This window comes from Haliotis rufescens, unplaced genomic scaffold, assembly GCF_023055435.1.
Source record: "Haliotis rufescens isolate VD_foot unplaced genomic scaffold, xgHalRufe1.0.p SCAF_7, whole genome shotgun sequence".
NCBI classification, from domain to species: Eukaryota; Metazoa; Mollusca; class Gastropoda; order Lepetellida; family Haliotidae; genus Haliotis; species Haliotis rufescens.
In genome coordinates this window covers 47,506,859-47,525,343 of record NW_025964361.1, presented here as the reverse complement: position 1 = coordinate 47,525,343, position 18,485 = coordinate 47,506,859, and the positions used below count along the sequence as shown (strand labels likewise).

Sequence of the window (18,485 nt, the reverse complement as noted above, 5' to 3'; positions counted from 1 at the left end):
TTTCTGTCAAGACTAGTGCGAGTAGATCTAAATCTTCGTAGCCCTTTGCGGGCGTTACGTCTTGCAATTCTACACCCAGTTTTAAAACTATTATTTTTAACCATGTTCAGTTTTAATTTTTTTCTCATACAAGATGCTGAAGCATAATTTCAACAAACTCATCAATTGCCCCCTCAATATGATTATCAAGTTTATCGAGAAGTAACTGTTTGAAATATGTTATACTTTCTTGTAGCTTAACTTACTCAGAAATGTTTTCGAAAATTCGTCATTCCATATTAGTTTCTTCTTAGTGACACCCGTATGTTTTATATGTTTGATTCATATGAGGGAACTTACAAGTCAATTCCAAAGGTACATGATCAGATTCTAGACGATCGCCAACATTCAACATGTTAATATAATGAAACAAATCGGGAGAACATATAAAATGATCATAAACGCTCGCACCTTGGTTTCGACTATAGATAAATTCTCCAAAGAAATAACCATACACTCTCCTATTGACAGTGAACAACTGAAATGTATACAACATATCTAGCAGCATCTGACCAAATTTATTAATAACTATTTATTAATTGTAATATTCATTACGGTTTCTCCACACACGTGCCCTACCATCGTTGAAGTCAAGGCGATTGACCCTCCAGTTACGGCGTTGATTGGCCCAAGCAAGTCTTTGTTGTCGATGGTGTGCAGGCAGTGGGATACGTCGTACTGGTCGTCTGGACCTCAGATCCTGAGCGTGAAGTCTGTTTCTTACTGTCTGTGTTGAGACTCTGTTTCCTGCAACTCTCTGAAGGTCATTCTGGAGAGATTTGGCCGTTGTAAACCTGTTTCTCCGGGATGGGTTGCTAAATACCGGTCCTCACCCTTTGACGACCTGTGCGTGGTCTCTCTGCCATTAGTCCAGTTTGATGGTATCGAGTTATCGCCCTTGAGATGACACTGCGGTAAACATTAAAATGATTGGCAACAGCAGTTTGGGTGAGACCCCCCTGTACCATTGCAACAATCTGAGCAACCTCCTTTGGCGTCAAGTGACGCCTAGCCATGTCTAAAGTGTTAATGTCGACAAATTGCCCTTGCTTGCAGTTTTTAAGCAATCAGGGTGCATGGGTGAAATGTGTAAAACATGCATGTCGTGCATTTTGCATGTGTGTTTTGAGGGTGGTTGTGTTCAGGCGATGTTATCAGTGTTATCAGGAAAATCTACATGGAAATGGCTTTAAGTCGAGTATTCGTAGGTAATTCTCCTGCCTGAATTTGTTCTCAATGGATGGCATTCAACACTGATGAGAATGTTGCACAGAAAATAATACTTGTTGCTTAACATTTTGTGAGGAGAATACATTGTATCATGATCTGTTTCATGGTGTTTATATCTCAATGTAATTCTGTAACAGAATCCTCCAGTTTTTCACATTTTGAACTGATTTATATCAGTCTGCCCAGCCTTGTCAGTTCACCCATTTATATCAGTCTGCCTAGCCTTGTCATTCCACCCATTTATACCAGTCTGCCTGGCCTTGTCGGTCCACCCATTTATACCAGTCTGCCTGGCCTTGTCGGTCCACCCATTTATATCAGTCTCTCTAGCCTTGTCGGTCCACCCATTGATATCAGTCTCTCTAGCCTTGACAGTCCACCCATTGATATCAGTCCGCCTAGCCTTGACAGTCCACCAATGTATATCAGTGTGCCTAGCCTGGTCGGTCCACCCATTGATACCAGTCTGCCTAGCCTTGTCGGTCCACCCATTTATATCAGTCTCTCTAGCCTTGTCGGTCCACCCATTGATATCAGTCTGTCTAGCCTCTTCAGTCCACACATTGATATCAGTCCGCCTAGCCTTGACAGTCCACCCATTTATATCAGTGTGCCTAGCCTGGTCGGTCCACCCATGTTTATCAGTCCGCCTAGCCTGGTCGGTCCACCCATGTTTATCAGTCTGCCTCTTTATGGGATCAGGGTCCCTGAGTCAGGCCAACCGTATGTACTCGTATCAGCCACCTGGCCAGGCATGCCCAACCTCTTGATACGAGCAGCCTCGACTCCTCAGTCCACCCATTGATATCAACAGTCCTTTGTCAATCTACTATCTTTTAAGAGCGACCCGCCGGGTCAGTCCACCCATTGATATCAGCAGTCCTTTGTCAATCTACTATCTTTTAAGAGCGACCCGCCGGGTCAGTCCACCCATTGATATGAGCAGCCAGTCGGCCTTCCTTACACCACCTGGCCTTGATTTGGCTGTGTAATATTGTACCTTGCTTCTCTCAGACACCTGGGAGTCACGAGTGGCACAGTAGCTTCAGTTGTTAGAGTCGCTTTCCTTGTTCGCCCCAAGACCAGTACATCCTTTTTTTTTATCAGCACCATACCCATGCCGCCACTCCCCCCACCCCCATCCCCACCCCACCACCCTCCACCCCCCCACACACACATGAGCCGAGCCTTGATATAAATGAGATACTGCCCCGTTAAACTCAGTCGCTCACTGTAGACATACGTATAACTTCTTTTTTCCTAATTAGGTACTGAACCTGCCGCCTGAGAAGGACTTTTCATGTCGCTATAAAGTGAGTTGCCTTATTATAAGCCTAAGTTCAAAGGTACACGGCTTGTAAATGTAAGATAATACAAGTACCACAGTGTTTAGAAATAATGTACAATTGTACACATTCTGCGTAGCACAACATTGATTTGAATGAAAGTAAAGCAATACACATACCATATAGCATCACAGTCACAAGAAAGAATATTAAATTATAGATACTACATAGCACTCCAGTGATTTGAATTAATGTGATATTATAAACATACTACATACCACAACAGTGATTTGAATGAATGTACAATTGTACACATTCTGCATAGCACCACAGTGATTTGAATGAATGTACAATTATACACATACTATATAGCACCAGAGTGATTTGAATGAATTTCCAATTATACACATACTACATAGCACCACAGTGATTTGAATGAATGTACAATTGTACACATACTACATAGCACCACAGTGATTGGAATGAATGTACAATTGTACTCATACTACATAGCACAACAGTGATTTGAATAAATGTACAATTGTACACATACTACATAGACCCACAGTGATTTGAATGAATGTAAAATTATACACATTCTGCATAGCACCACAGTGATTTTGATGAATGTACAATAATACACATACTACATAGCACAACAGTGATTTGAATAAATGTACAATTGTACACATACTACATAGACCCACAGTGATTTGAATGAATGTAAAATTATACACATTCTGCATAGCACCACAGTGATTTGAATGAATGTACAATAATACACATACTACATAGCACCACAGTGATTTGAATGAATGTACAATTGTACACATACTACATAGCACCACAGTGATTTGAATGAGTGTACAATTATACACATCCAACATAGCACAGCAGCGATTTGAATGAATGTACAATTATACACATTCTACATAGCACCACAGTGATTTGAATGAATGTACAATAATACACATACTACATAGCACAACAGTGATTTGAATGAATGTACAATTGTACACACACTACATAGCACAACCGTGATTTGAATAAATGTACAATTATACACATACAACATAGCAGAACAGTGACTTGAATGACTGTAAAAATTATACACATTCTGCATAGCACCACAGTGATTTGAATGAATGTACAATTATACACATACTACATAGCACAACAGTGATTTCAATGAATGTGAGATTATACACATACGACATAGCACCAAAGTTTTTTGAAGGAATATATTTCAAATTATACACATACTACAGCACCACAGTGATTTGAATGATTGTACAATACTACACATACAACATAGCACCAAAGTTTTTTGAAGGAATATATTTCAAATTATACACATACTACATAGCACCACAGTGATTTGAATGAATGTACAAATGTACTCATACTACATAGCACCACAGTGATTTGAATGAGTGTACAATTATACACATACAACATAGCACAGCAGCGATTTGAATGAATGTACAATTATACACATTCTGCATAGCACCACAGTGATTTGAATGAATGTACAATACTACACATACTACATAGCACCACAGTGATTTGAATGAATGTACAAATGTACTCATACTACATAGCACCACAGTGATTTGAATGAATGTACAAATGTACTCATACTACATAGCACCACAGTGATTTGAATGAGTGTACAATTATACACATACAACATAGCACAGCAGCGATTTGAATGAATGTACAATTATACACATTCTGCATAGCACCACAGTGATTTGAATGAATGTACAATACTACACATACTACATAGCACCACAGTGATTTGAATGAATGTACAAATGTACTCATACTACATAGCACCACAGTGATTTGAATGAATGTACAAATGTACTCATACTACATAGCACCACAGTGATTTGAATGAATGTACAAATGTACTCATACTACATAGCACCACAGTGATTTGAATGAGTGTACAATTATACATATACAACATAGCACAGCAGCGATTTGAATGAATGTACAATTATACACATACTACATAGCACCAAATTGATTTGAATGAATGTACAATTGTACACACACTACATAGCACCACAGTGATTTGAATGAATGTACAATAATACACATACTACATAGCACCAAATTGATTTGAATGAATGTACAATTGTACACACACTACATAGCACCACAGTGATTTGAATGAATGTACAATAATACACATACTACATAGCACCAAATTGATTTGAATGAATGTACAATTGTACACACACTACATAGCACCACAGTGATTTGAATGAATGTACAATAATACACATACTACATAGCACCACAGTGATTTGAATGAATGTACAAATGTACTCATACTACATAGCACCACAGTGATTTGAATGAATGTACAATACTACACATACTACATAGCACCACAGTGATTTGAATGAATGTACAATAATACACATACTACATAGCACCACAGTGATTTGAATGAATGTACAAATGTACTCATACTACATAGCACAACAGTGATTTGAATGAGTGTACAATTATACATATACAACATAGCACAGCAGCGATTTGAATGAATGTACAATTATACACATTCTACATAGCACCACAGTGATTTGAATGAATGTACAATAATACACATACTACATAGCACCAAATTGATTTGAATGAATGTACAATTGTACACACACTACATAGCACCACAGTGATTTGAATGAGTGTACAATTATACACATACAACATAGCACAGCAGCGATTTGAATGAATGTACAATTATACACATTCTGCATAGCACCACAGTGATTTGAATGAATGTACAATAATACACATACTACATAGCACCACAGTGATTTGATTTCTTCCTTTTGTTGATTTAAGGTGTTCTTTGTCTGGAAAGCAGCTCTCCTCCTATTTGGGACAATACAAGTGTGGTTGTCGGATTTGATACGATGGTTTAAGCAACTGATAATGCCTTGGAAAGCGAAGCTGAGCCACCTTGATGAACTGAAGCAGCTTTACAAGGAACCCGACTATCCCGAACCAAAATATGTAGGTTTGATGACTGAAGGGACGATAGGCACAATACCTATTTATGATGTGTGTCTTCATGCATAGCAACACCAAAGACCTGTTTAGTTATAATGTTCTTCGGGTAAAAGGTCAGACCATAACCCATTCAGAGGCATGGTTATGATGTGGTTCTTCGTGTATACAGGGGCCTCAAGTTTGTTTATCATACGGTTCTTCGTGTATGCAGGTGCCTAAAGCTTGTTTATCATATGGTTAAAAAAAGGTGCTGAAGCTTGTTTATTCTTTGCTTCTTCGTGTATACAGGTGCCTAAAACTTGTTAATGGCATGGTTCTTCGTGTACGTGGGTGTCTATATTAAAGCTTGTTTATTCTATGGTTCTACGTGAATGCAGGTGCCTAAAACTTCTTTATCACATGGTTCTTCGTGTATGCAGGTGCCTTAGACTCGTTTATTCTTTGGTTCTTCGTGTATGCAGGTGCCTAAAACTTGGTTATTCTTTGGTTCTTTGTGAATGCAGGTTCCTAAAACTTCTTTATCACATGGTTCTTCGTGTATGCAGGTGCCTTAGACTCGTTTATTCTTTGGTTCTTCGTGTATGCAGGTGCCTAAAACTTGGTTATTCTTTGGTTCTTCGTGAATGCAGGTTCCTAAAACTTCTTTATCATATGGTTCTTCGTGTATGCAGGTGCTTCAAGATTGTTTATTCTTTGGTTTCTCGTATATGCAGGTGCTTTAAGCTTGTTTATCATATGGTTTAAAAAAGGTGCTGAAGCTTGTTTATTCTTTGCTTCTTCGTGTATACAGGTGCCTAAAACTTGTTAATGGCATGGTTCTTCGTGTACTTGGGTGTCTATATTAAAGCTTGTTTATTCTATGGTTCTTCGTGAATGCAGGTGCCTAAAACTTCTTTATCATATGGTTCTTCGTGTATGCAGGTGCCTTAGACTCGTTTATTCTTTGATTCTTCGTGTATGCAGGTGCCTTAAACTTGGTTATTCTTTGGTTCTCCGTGAATGCAGGTTCCTAAAACTTCTTTATCATATGGTTCTTCCTGTATGCAGGTGCTTCAAGATTGTTTATTCTTTGGTTTCTCGTGTATGCAGGTGCTTAAAGCTTGTTTATTCTTTGCTTCTCCGTGTAGGCAGGTGCTTAAAGCTTGTTTATTCTTTGGTTATCGTGTATGCAGGTGCCTAAAACTTGTTTATTCTATGGTTCTTCGTGTATGCAGGTGCCTAAAGCTTGTTTATCATATGGTTCTTTTGTGTATGCAGGTGCCTAAAGCTTATTTATTCTTTGGTTCTTCGTGTATGCAGGTGCCTAAACCGTGCTTATCATATGGTTCTTCGTGTATGCAGGTGCCTAAAACGTGTTTATCATATGGTTCTTCGTGTATGCAGGTGCCTAAAGCTTGTTTATCATATGGTTCTTCGTGTATGCACGTGCCTAAAGCTTCTTTATTCTTTGGTTCTTCGTGTTGACAGGTGCCTAAAGCTTGTTTATGCTATGGTTCCTCGTGTATGCAGGTGCCTAAAGCTTGTTTATGCTATGGTTCCTCGTGTATGCAGGTGCCTTAAGCTTCTTTATCATATGGTTCTTTTGTGTATACAGGTGCCTAAAGCTTGTTTATCATATGGTTCTTCGTGTATGCACGTGCCTAAAGCTTATTTATTCTTTGCTTCTTCGTGTTGACAGGTGCCTAAAGCTTGTTTATGCTATGGTTCCTCGTGTATGCAGGTGCCTAAAACTTGTTAATCATATGGTTCTTCGTGTATGCAGGTGCCTAAAGCTTGTTTATCATATGGTTCTTCGTGTATGCACGTGCCTAAAGCTTCTTTATTCTTATGTTCTTCGTGTATGCAGGTGCCTAAAGCTTGTTTATTCTTTGGTTCTTCGTGTATACAGGTGCCTAAAGCTTGTTTATCATATGGTTCCTCGTGTATGCAGGTGCCTAAAGCTTGTTTATTCTTTGGTTCTTCGTGTATACAGGTGCCTAAAGCTTGTTTATCATATGGTTTTTCGTGTATGCAGGTGCCTAAAGCTTGTTTATTCTTTGGTTCTTCGTGTATACAGGTGCCTAAAACTTGTAAATGGTATGGTTCTTCATGTATGTCTCAAGCTTTTTATTCTATGGTTCTTCGTGTATGCAGGTGCCTTAAGCTTTTTGTGCTATGGTTCTTCGTGTATGCAGGTGCCTTAAGCTTTTTATGCTTTGGTTCTTCGTGTATGCAGGTGACTAGAACTTGTTAATAATACAGTTAGTCAAGCTTGCATGCACTAGAGGCTTGTTCATGATACTGTTTCTATTTTATGTTGGAGCCTGAGTTTGTTACTTTTATTAGGCCTGAGGATATATAACATATCTAGATTATTGTAATGCTTTCAGGCCATTGCATTTTGGAAGGAAGACTGGTTTTTTTGCTTATCAAAGGCTTGCGGGTCCCTGTCCCAACTTGATCCATCACTGCAAACAAATCCCAGACAGGTAAGTTAAATTGTCCAACAGTCACGAAGTTATCAAGGACTTAATTAATCGACCTGTTTCAGCGTTTGGAGACAATAACTTGATACCGAATCTTAATCATGAGTGTATCGTTCAGGTTAGCTGTCGAGGACATTGACCTGACGCCTTTCGGGGAAACGTCTTCTCTACAGGTGGCTCTTAAAGATGGGAAGTTGTTTTATTGCGACTTGAGAATACTGGAAGACATCCCTCACAAGAAGGACTATACTGTAAGTTCATATTATATACATCAGTGTGAAAGACTGAGTTTTCCGAAGTTGAGAAAATTGATATTGTCATTGCAGTGAACATATCACTTGATATTTCACTGCAGTGAACATAACACCTTGACGGAGCTCTTGTCATACAAGAGTTACCTCCCCTTAATATTGCCTCCCTTTGTCGTAAGTGTTGGTTGGTTGGTGTGTTGTTTAACGCCGCACTCAGCAATATTCCAGCTATATAATGGCTGTCTGTAAATAATCGAGTCTGGACCAGACAATCCTGTGATTAATATCATGAGCATCGATCCACGCAATTGGGATCGATGATTGTCGTAAATGACTAGCCCGTACACAAACTGTTGACGTTCGTTTTACTTTAGGTCCACATTGACAAGGCAAAATAATGACAGATCGTTATGGAGTTAATATCACTTCTTGCCGTTTGTTATTCCCTCGAAATTGTTTCCTTATCAACTGTAAATTTCTCATTTAAATCGTCAATCGAGACTGTTCGTTTCGCAAAGCCCCATTTTTGTTACTTGACCAGCGTGTATTCTTTCGCTTTCAACACTGGCAACAGCGGTGTCCTAGCGGTTTTCAAGAATATATTTTTATTAAAGTTGATTTTGTATATAATCGTATCTTAATGTATGATAAAGAATTTTCGAGACCCTAAATATCATTTTATACCTTTGTTTATTTTTTTAAAGATTTTGCAAACAGGAAACTACTTTTAAGTCGCAAATACAAGGGGTGGTGACGGTCCCTGTGTGTTGGGTAGGGATAATTTACGTTTAAATGTTTTACATTTGTAATGAAATAATTTAATTTTCTGGTAGACAACTACACAAAAAATATAATAAATAGGATATTCCATGTGTCGATTGAAATATGATGTTTCTCTCATCTCGTGACGGGGGATTTTGATATAACTAACCCCCTCTCTCTAGTTAAACTGGCTACCCTTGGGTTGTTAAAGTAGTCACTTCAAAGTGTAAGATTGGACAGGATTTTCTTGTGTTTTTAGGTTTTCTAATTTCGTATTATTTGCGGAACACAATTTTGTGATTGAACTTATTATCCCCCTATATTACACAAAATCTTGCTTTGACATTTAATATAAAACTTAGACTTATTATATGATACAATTGGCCTGATGCCTGAGCAGGTCATTCACATAACGTACCCCTTTCTCATTCTACTTATATATAGTATGCATTTCTATTAATTAGAAATTTTTTTTTGGCGAAGTTATTTTCATATTTTCAATGTTGGCATTCTCTGAGCAAGAAGTGAAGTTCCACTTGGCAGAAAGAAGGTCACAATATAGAATGTTTTCACAGTAACTTTCGAATATATTCGAAGATCCAAGTTTATAATATGTTGTTGGAAAAATGTTCGTCTCCTTTTGATGACCTCTGCGTAGAATCTATTTATCAATGAAATTGTTTGTGCTTGTATTATTTCCTATATTTTGGTATATTTAAACCTCCATCTTTGACGCTACACATTTGTTAATCTCTTTTCACCTTGTCCGGTTTACTTCCCCATATGAATCTGAAACCGTTACGTCTTCTATAAATTATCTGGTGGGTTCGGGAGGTAGGAAAAAACGTGGCAAGTGATTTCTATATACAGTTTCTTCCCAAAGATGAGGGGTTGCGCGCTAACCAGATGAACATAAGAGTCTCACATTTTCTAAGTGTATCTTTATTATTCATAATAGTATATAGTATTAAAATAACAAAATAGTTGAATCATGTCGTCAAGATCAAGAATAAATGTTATCTTCAGTAATTCAAATGTGTTCTGAACCCGGCTTAGTCTCCATTTCTGACGTAGATTCATTCTTCAACGTTTTCCGAGTCTATCCAGAGCCAGAGTTGAACAGCCTGATTTTCGTGCTACTCGATACCACCTTGGAGCTCCATATGTTCTTCAGCTGCAAGTATGCTGTCCTTGCCTTGCCGATTCTTGCTCTGACGTCTGCGTCTGTGCCTCCCTGCTTATCAATGATGCTGCCCAGATATGTAAAGGCCTCCACTTCTTCCAGCTCGCTTCCATGCAGTATGAGTCGGTCCTCGCTTTTCATGTTGATCAAGAGGATATTGGTCTTGCCCTCATGGATCTTGAGACCAACCTGTGAAGAGGTGGTTTCCAGCTCTGTTGTCTTGTCCTGCATCTGTTGGTGGCTGCGGGAAAGCAGGGCAAGGTTACATTACTTACATTCTACAGTACTGTATTTTACTAAAACTCAAAATCATTCCACTCTCTCTACAGGTATGTGCCCCGATCCTGTTGCTGTACAGAACCAACAGTGGCCAGCTGCTTCCAGTCGCCATCCAGCTGTTCCAGGAACCAGGACCAGACAACCCGGTAATACATGACGTATTCTCAGTTCTTTAGCCAACGAGCGTGCTTCACCAAATGTACATACGTTAATTAGTAAAAGACGACCACTACAATACACAAATAGATGAGGTATGTATAGATGTGTATAGCATTATGTGGGGCGGAAACAGATCATGATCGCTCTTCCGCTGTAAGGAAGGATGAAAGGTGCCCGATAAAGCGAACATAAAATATTGCTTTCCCAGCGTCTTCTGCAGCGTCACGGTGCCCAATTTATGCTGCATACAAGTGCGTCCGTCTATGTGGTACCTTTACGATACCTCAAAACAATTTCAAGTCTTTAATGGACATATTTAATAATTATTATAGACCATGCGTAACAATTAAGTCTTTTTTCCCTCATATAGCAGAAAATCATGCTTTTTTTAATATACTCTGTTTAATGCTTTATGACTCCTAAACGGTGATCGGCCATGTGGTCCGGTAGCCTTCACCATATTATGAAATTACGTTCTTTAATAAATAAAACCCATGTGGTCAGTTCTTGAAAAATAGGCCTCTTTGAAAGATTGTCGACAATGACAATGTTCAGCCGTAAGGTCAGACATATTGTTATGTACATTTCAAGGTTCAAGGTTTTACCTGTAGCGTCCCGCTATGTTTATCAAATTAGGAGATGCTATGTGTGTGTTTTGAATTACAAAACATCGAATAGAACAGTTGTTTACAGGCCGTCTCTGCGTGGCAGGAGTATATTTTGATTGATTGATTCAAGGAGTAATTGTGGCTGCTGATATCGGTAGGGCAGGATGTGCTTACACCTAGTGTCATTGCTATTTTGCCTTTTCATGGAATCTGCTTCGGTGCATAATTGAGACTGATGATTCTGTGACGTTGACGTTTTATCTTTCTTGACACCAGGTGTTCCTGCCGTCAGATGACCAGTACGTGTGGCTGTTGGCCAAGATGTGGTACAACCAAGCAGAGACGACATACCACCAGAGCGTAGCTCACCTTGGTAATGGTGATAGAGCAGCCAAAAACAACCTGATCATAGTTTATTAAAATATATATACTGTCATGGTTGGCTTTCAATCAACATATTTCCCTGTATGTCATTTAAGAAATGTCTTCAGTTAAATGAATGTAAATGTGAATGGTCCTAACGATGCGACCCGTGAAGATCCGGGGTAGAATAGGTCTTCAGCAACCCATGCTTGCTTTTAAAGGCGACTATGCTTGTCGTAAGAGGCGACTAACGGTATCGGGTTGTCAGGCTTGGTTGATACATGTCATCATATCCCAATTGCGTGGACCGATGTTCATGATGTCGGTCACTGGATTGTCTGGTCCAGACTCGATTATTTACAGACCGCCGTTATATAGCTGGAATATTGCTGAAGACGGTGTTAAACGACAAACAAGTAAACAAACCCTACTGATGCGTCCATGTCACATAACATACCAGATGTCATTGCACTGTGTACAGGTATCACCCACCTGCTGATGGAGGGAGTGGACCTGGTAACTCACAGGCAGCTCTCTGTGTATCACCCGATCTACAAGCTCCTGGCACCGCACCTCTTTTACACTATGGCTATCAACCAGTACGTATCAGAAGGACAATTTCGGCCCGATCTGCTGACATAAATGCCATACACGTAAATCTATTCTCTCAAATAATATTCTTTCCTCCATATCATGTTCCAAGTAGTAGGTAGTTGAGGTAGTTCGGCCTCCACTGTACACTAAATACCGCTACATAGCACAGAACTAGTACAGTGACAATGTGTTATGCACATGGTGTAGCGAACTTCAGATGAGACTAATATCAATCTGGACTAAAAAGGGTGGGCTGCAAATATTAATATAAAACATGCAAACTTTAAGTACATTTTGTCAATTCTCTCAATATTGCTGCCAATGTTTTGCTACGAGTGTCCGCTGTATGCTTCCCTATAAAGCCTCTTAACTAATAAACACTTGTAATGACTCTCAGACATTAGAGGTGAGGTGAGGTGAAATTGGGTTCAACGTCGCGTCCAAGATTATTGCACTTATATAGCGACGTGCATGTGTGTGTGTGCATGTGTGTGTGCGTGTGTGTGTGTGCGTGTGTGCTTGTGCATGTGCGTGTGCGTGTGTGTGTGTGTGTGTGTGTGTGTGTGTGCTAGTCCGGACTGATGCCGATTTATAGTGCTAGCCCACTGACATACCATGCCGCAGTTTAACATGAATACCCCACTCAGACACAGTATACTGACTCCGAGCCTACGAGTCCTTGTTTTAGCCCCTTGATGCCGAGCGCCAGAGAGGGTAACAACAAGTACCACCTTTTAACGACTTTTGGTATGACGCGGCCGGGGATCGAAACCGGCGGAAGTTCTACCACTAGACCACGGAGGCGGTCCTCAGACATTAGAATATACATAGTACATAAAGTGACACATGAAATGTTAGCATATGGTTTACACCCTTCGTGACTGGTTGTAGTTGTTTTTGTTGTTTTATTGTTTAATGCCGCACTCACCAATATTCCAGCTATATGACGGCGGTCTGTAAATAATCGAGTCTGTCCCAGACAATCCAGTGATTGATATCATGAGCATCGATCCATGCAAATGGGATCGATGACATGCATCAACCAAGTGAACGAGCCTGACCACCCGATCCCGTTAGTTGCCTCTTACGACAAGCATATTCGATTATTTACAGAGCGCCGTCATATAACTGGAATATTGCTGAGTGCGACGTAAAACAACAAACAAACAAACAAAAGCATTAAGAGACTACGTCTGGAATAAGCTGTTCAAAGATTATACCTTGTTCCATGATTTAAGGAAGGGCCGTGATCTGCTGCTGAGAAGGGGAGCTTTTGACACGTTGATGTCTTCTGGAGTAAAAGGCGTTAAAAGTCTTATTGCCAAAAGGTTAGTATAGGATATAATGTAGGTTCAATTTGCAACATGAATTCAAAACACCTGACAATGAAGATAATAAATGAATATATGTAATTTAATTACGACTCAGATCAATTCTTTATTACAAACATCTGTGTTGTTTAACAGTCTGAGAACATGGCGTCTGGACGTGGACGGCACTTTACCAGAAGACCTGAGGAGCAGAGGGGTATGTCTAAATGTTAACAGTAGGCTTTGAGAGTAAAACGTGCCCCTAGTGGTCTTCAGTCACTGTAGAAAGTCTAAGTTATAGTGCATGTCATGTTAAATACATGGTAGCATCTACACATTCATCACCGGAGTTTGTCATCTACACGACCATACTTAGTGTCCAGGTAATGCAGGAGACACGTACAGGGTTGTTAGGTCAAGCCAAGAATTCTTCATGTTCGTCGTCTTCTTCTTGTTCGTCGTCTTCTTCTTGTTCGTCTTTTTCTTCTTGTTCGTCGTCTTCTTCTTGTTCGTCTTTTTCTTCTTGTTCATCTTCTTCTTTTTGTTCGTCGTCTTCTTCTTGTTCGTCGTCTTCTTCTTGTTCGTCGTCTTCTTCTTGTTCGTCGTCTTCTTCTTGTTCATCGTCTTCTTCTTGTTCGTCGTTTTCTTCTTGTTCGTCGTCTGCTTGTTCGTCGTCTTCTTCTTGTTCGTCGTCTTCTTCTTGTTCGTCGTCTTCTTCTTGTTCATCTTCTTCTTCTTGTTCGTCGTCTTCTTCTTGTTCGTCGTCTTCTTCTTGTTCATCGTCTTCTTCTTGTTCGTCGTTTTCTTCTTGTTCGTCGTCTTCTTGTTCGTCGTCTTCTTCTTGTTCGTCGTCTTCTTCTTGTTCGTCGTCTTCTTCTTGTTCGTCGTCTTCTTCTTGTTCATCTTCTTCTTTTTGTTCGTCGTCTTCTTCTTGTTCGTCGTCTTCTTCTTGTTCGTCGTCTTCTTCGTCATCTTCTAATTATTATCGGTGCAGTTGCTGTGTTATATTATTGGTGTTGCGCAGTCTCTGCTTACAATGTTTGTTGCGCAGTGGAAGGCGACGTCGTTGAAGTGTATACCATTCGTCTTTTCTCCACAACAATTGGTGTCACATACCTGTTGGCATTAGGACCCGTATTTGCAGTTTTCTGGTGAAAATGAATAAAGCCTTTCCGTTTTGAGCAATCGAGGCCCTTGGGCTTCGTATTGATATTGTAAATAAAAGCTACAAAATTCTTTCCATATCCACAAGTAAAACATTTATCCTTTTACTGCCTCCTCATATTCATCAGCTCGCCGCCTCTTCCCCCTCACTATTCTTCTCTGTCTGTCGCTTCTTTTATACTTTTGCTCCTGCTCGCAGCCTAGTGGTTAAAGCCTTCGCTCGTCACGGCGAAAAACAGGTTAATACCTGACATGGGTACAATGTGTGAGTGAGTGAGTTGTATTTAACGCCGCTTTTAACAGTATTCCAGTTATATCGCGGCGTGTCAGCTTAATGTGGCAGGAAAGCCCGGTGTGATGCAGGTCTCCGACGTTTACCATTTCGGTGAAACCCACGAGCACGGGTATGGTACTGACTAACCTAGAAACATAATCGTGGCGAATCGGGATTCGAACCCACCATCATAGATTTCTGGTGTGCCCAAGGGACGCAACTCTGAACAGCGAATTGCGGGTACAATGTGTGAAGCCCATTACTGGGGTCCCCCGCTGTGATATTGCTGGAACATTGCTAAAAGCGGCGTAAAACCACACTCTTTCAGTCTTTAATCTAATATCACCTGCTCAACTCCTCTTTAATTCCTTTCCCCTTCTACTCCTCCCCTTCTCCCCTTCTCAGAGCTCCAGATAACTATTGAGCATCTGAAGTTTTACTCGAAGGTCTCCATTTCAATTGTTTTATTACATTTTACATTGGGTAACGAATATTTTTTCACTTATCTATTCATCACTCATGTGGATTTTTCTCCAAATGAGTAAACATTTTGAGATTTCAAAAAAATGAAATAGTGTTTCAGATGTATTTAACGGTTCTAAATATGGGCTTGACTCGGAAAGTAAAATATCTTGTAATTGTGAAATTAGCTCCGTTGTACGCATACTGAAAAAACTTCATTGGGTATTTACTTGTGCTGTTTTATACATTTTTTCATTTAATGCATGGGTTACTGTACGCAAGTTAATTGAAAGTAATTGGGTTTTGAATATTTAATTCATGTACACATTTTATTTTAGGGGGTATTTAACACAAACACGTAGCTTATTTGCAGCTCTGAGCCTTCTTCTCAAACATCTCCTCCCCTCCTACTCATTACTCATTCTCCTCTTCTTCTCCATCTTCTTCTTCTCCTTCTCCTACATCTATTTGTACATTAACTTTATGGAACTGTTTCCTATTTTCAGGGGGGCGGTCGGGAAGCCTAGTGGTTAAAGCGTTCGCTCGTCACGCCGAAGACCCGGGTTCGATTCCTGACATGGGTACAATGTGTGAAGCCCATTTCTTGTGTCCCCCGCCGTGATATTGCTGGAATATTGCTAAAAGCGGCGTAAAACCTCACTCACTCACTCACTCACTCTATTTTCAGGTCGATAGTGCTGATGTTTTGGGCCCTTACTACTACCGAGATGACGCCATGAAGGTGTATAACGCCATCAAGACATATGTGAGCAAATACGTCCCAGTATATTACAGTAAGTCTATTACAGCCAACTGTGAAACAAATAAGCTTTTGGGTCAGAGTCTGATTGGTTCAGAAACAGGACAAAAACATGGGCAGATTCGTCAGCCATCACAGTACATGAATATTGAATCATAAGCATTGTGGTAATGATATGAAAGAAACATGTTAGAACATTTAAATTCGAATCTACGATGGATCAGTGGATGTATACAAGTATGACGCCATCAGTTGATGACGTCGCTTCATTCCAATTTCTTTATACAGTCAACATTGTTGAAAACGTTGGTATGTGCACAGTGTGTCAGCATTATGTGTTGTCTTTGTTTGTTTGTTGATTAACGCCGCACTCAGCAATATTCCAGCTATATGACGGCGGTCTGTAAATAATCGTGTCTGGACCAGACAATCCAGTGATTGACATCATGAGCATCGATCCACGCAATTGGGATACGATGACATGCATCAACCAAGTCAGCGAGTCTGACCACCCGATCCCGTTAGTCGCTTCTTACGACAGGCATAGTCGCCTATTACGGCAAGCATGGGTTGCTGAAGACCTATTCTACCCCGGATCTTCACGTTTCTACGGGAAACATGAGGATAACGCAATAGGCTTCGCGTTAAATTACCAACTATCAAATACTAGATAGCACAAGTAGAAAAAAGAAAATGTAATTCATTTAGTTCGTATTGTAGGTGTGCACAGATATGGTCCTTAAAGGCACTTTTGGAGCATGTCTCGAGGGAGAGATAGACCAAAGGCTATGTAGCTCGTATGCATCATGGGATGTTTAGACAAAAGATGTACCTCGCCTTATCCATGTGTCGCCGAGGGGCTAGACTAAATGTGCGGCTCCTCTTATCTATGCGTCACGGAATGACTAAACTAGAGATTAGCTCATCTTATCTACGCATCACGGAAAGACTAAACTAAAGATGAAACTCGTCTAATCTATGCGTCACGAAATGGCTAGACTGAGGGTTTAGCTCCTCTTATCTATGTCTCACGGAATGACTAAACTAAAAATGTAGCTCATCTTACCTATGCATCACGGAATGACTAAACTAAAGATTAACTTGTCTTATCTACGCATCACGGAATGACTAAACTAAATATATAGCTCGTCTTATATATGCATCACGGAATGACTAAACTAAAGATTAACTTGTCTTATCTACGCATCACGGAATGACGAAACTAATGATGTAGCTCGTCTTATCTATGCGTTACACAATGACTAACTAAAGATATAGCTAGTCTCTTCTATGTGTCACAAAATGGCTAGACTAAAGATGTAGCTCGTCTTATCTAGGTGTCACGGAATGACTAAACTAAAGATGTAGCTCATCTTATATATGCGTCACGGAATGACTAAACTAATAATGTAGCTCATCTTACCTACGCATCACGGAATGACTAAACTAAAGGCGTAGCTTGTCTTATCTATACGTCACGGAATGACTAAACTAAAGATTAGCTTGTCTTATCTACGCATCACAGAATGACTAAACTAAATATGTTGCTCGTCTTATATATGCATCACGGAAAGACGAAACTAATGATGTAGCTAGTCTCTTCTATGTGTCACGGAATGGCTAGACTAAAGATGTAGCTTGTCTTATCTATGTGTCACGGAATGAATAAACTAAAGATGTAGCTCATCTTATATATGCGTCACGGAATGACTAAACTAATAATGTAGCTCAACTTACCTACGCATCACGGAATGACTAAACTAAAGGCGTAGCTTGTCTTATCTATACGTCACAGAATGACTAAACAAAAGATGTAGCTCCTCTTATCTATATATCACGGAATGACTAAACTAAAGATGTAGCTCGTCTTATCTATGCATCACAGAATGACTAAACTGAACATGTAGCTCCTCTTATCTACGCATCACGGAATGACTAAACTAAAGATAAGCTTGTCTTATCTACGCATCATGGAATGACTAAACTAAATATGTTGCTCGTCTTATATATGCATCACGGAAAGACGAAACTAATGATGTAGCTCGTCTTATCTATGCGTTACGGAATGACTAAACTAAAGATATAGCTAGTCTCTTCTATGTGTCACGGAATGGCTAGACTAAAGATGTAGCTTGTCTTATCTATGTGTCACGGAATGACTAAACTAAAGATGTAGCTCATCTTATATATGCGTCACGGAATGACTAAACTAATAATGTAGCTCATCTTACCTACGCATCACGGAATGACTAAACTAAAGGCGTAG

The 18,485-nt window shown here is 39.7% G+C and overlaps 1 protein-coding gene across 1 annotated transcript in view; it reads left to right on the top strand.

Moving 5' to 3' along the window:
* Positions 1-5,417: 5,417 nt before the first annotated feature.
* The window catches only part of LOC124143720 (arachidonate 12-lipoxygenase, 12R-type-like), a 79,008-nt gene continuing 65,940 nt past the window's right edge, over positions 5,418-18,485 (top strand). The window contains exons 1-6 of the mRNA XM_048388014.1: positions 5,418-5,588; positions 7,955-8,053; positions 8,169-8,301; positions 10,576-10,671; positions 11,569-11,665; positions 12,137-12,254. Coding sequence (XP_048243971.1) covers positions 5,587-5,588; positions 7,955-8,053; positions 8,169-8,301; positions 10,576-10,671; positions 11,569-11,665; positions 12,137-12,254 — 545 coding nt within the window. The 5' untranslated portion in view covers positions 5,418-5,586. The remainder of the gene's footprint in view (positions 5,589-7,954; positions 8,054-8,168; positions 8,302-10,575; positions 10,672-11,568; positions 11,666-12,136; positions 12,255-18,485) is intronic.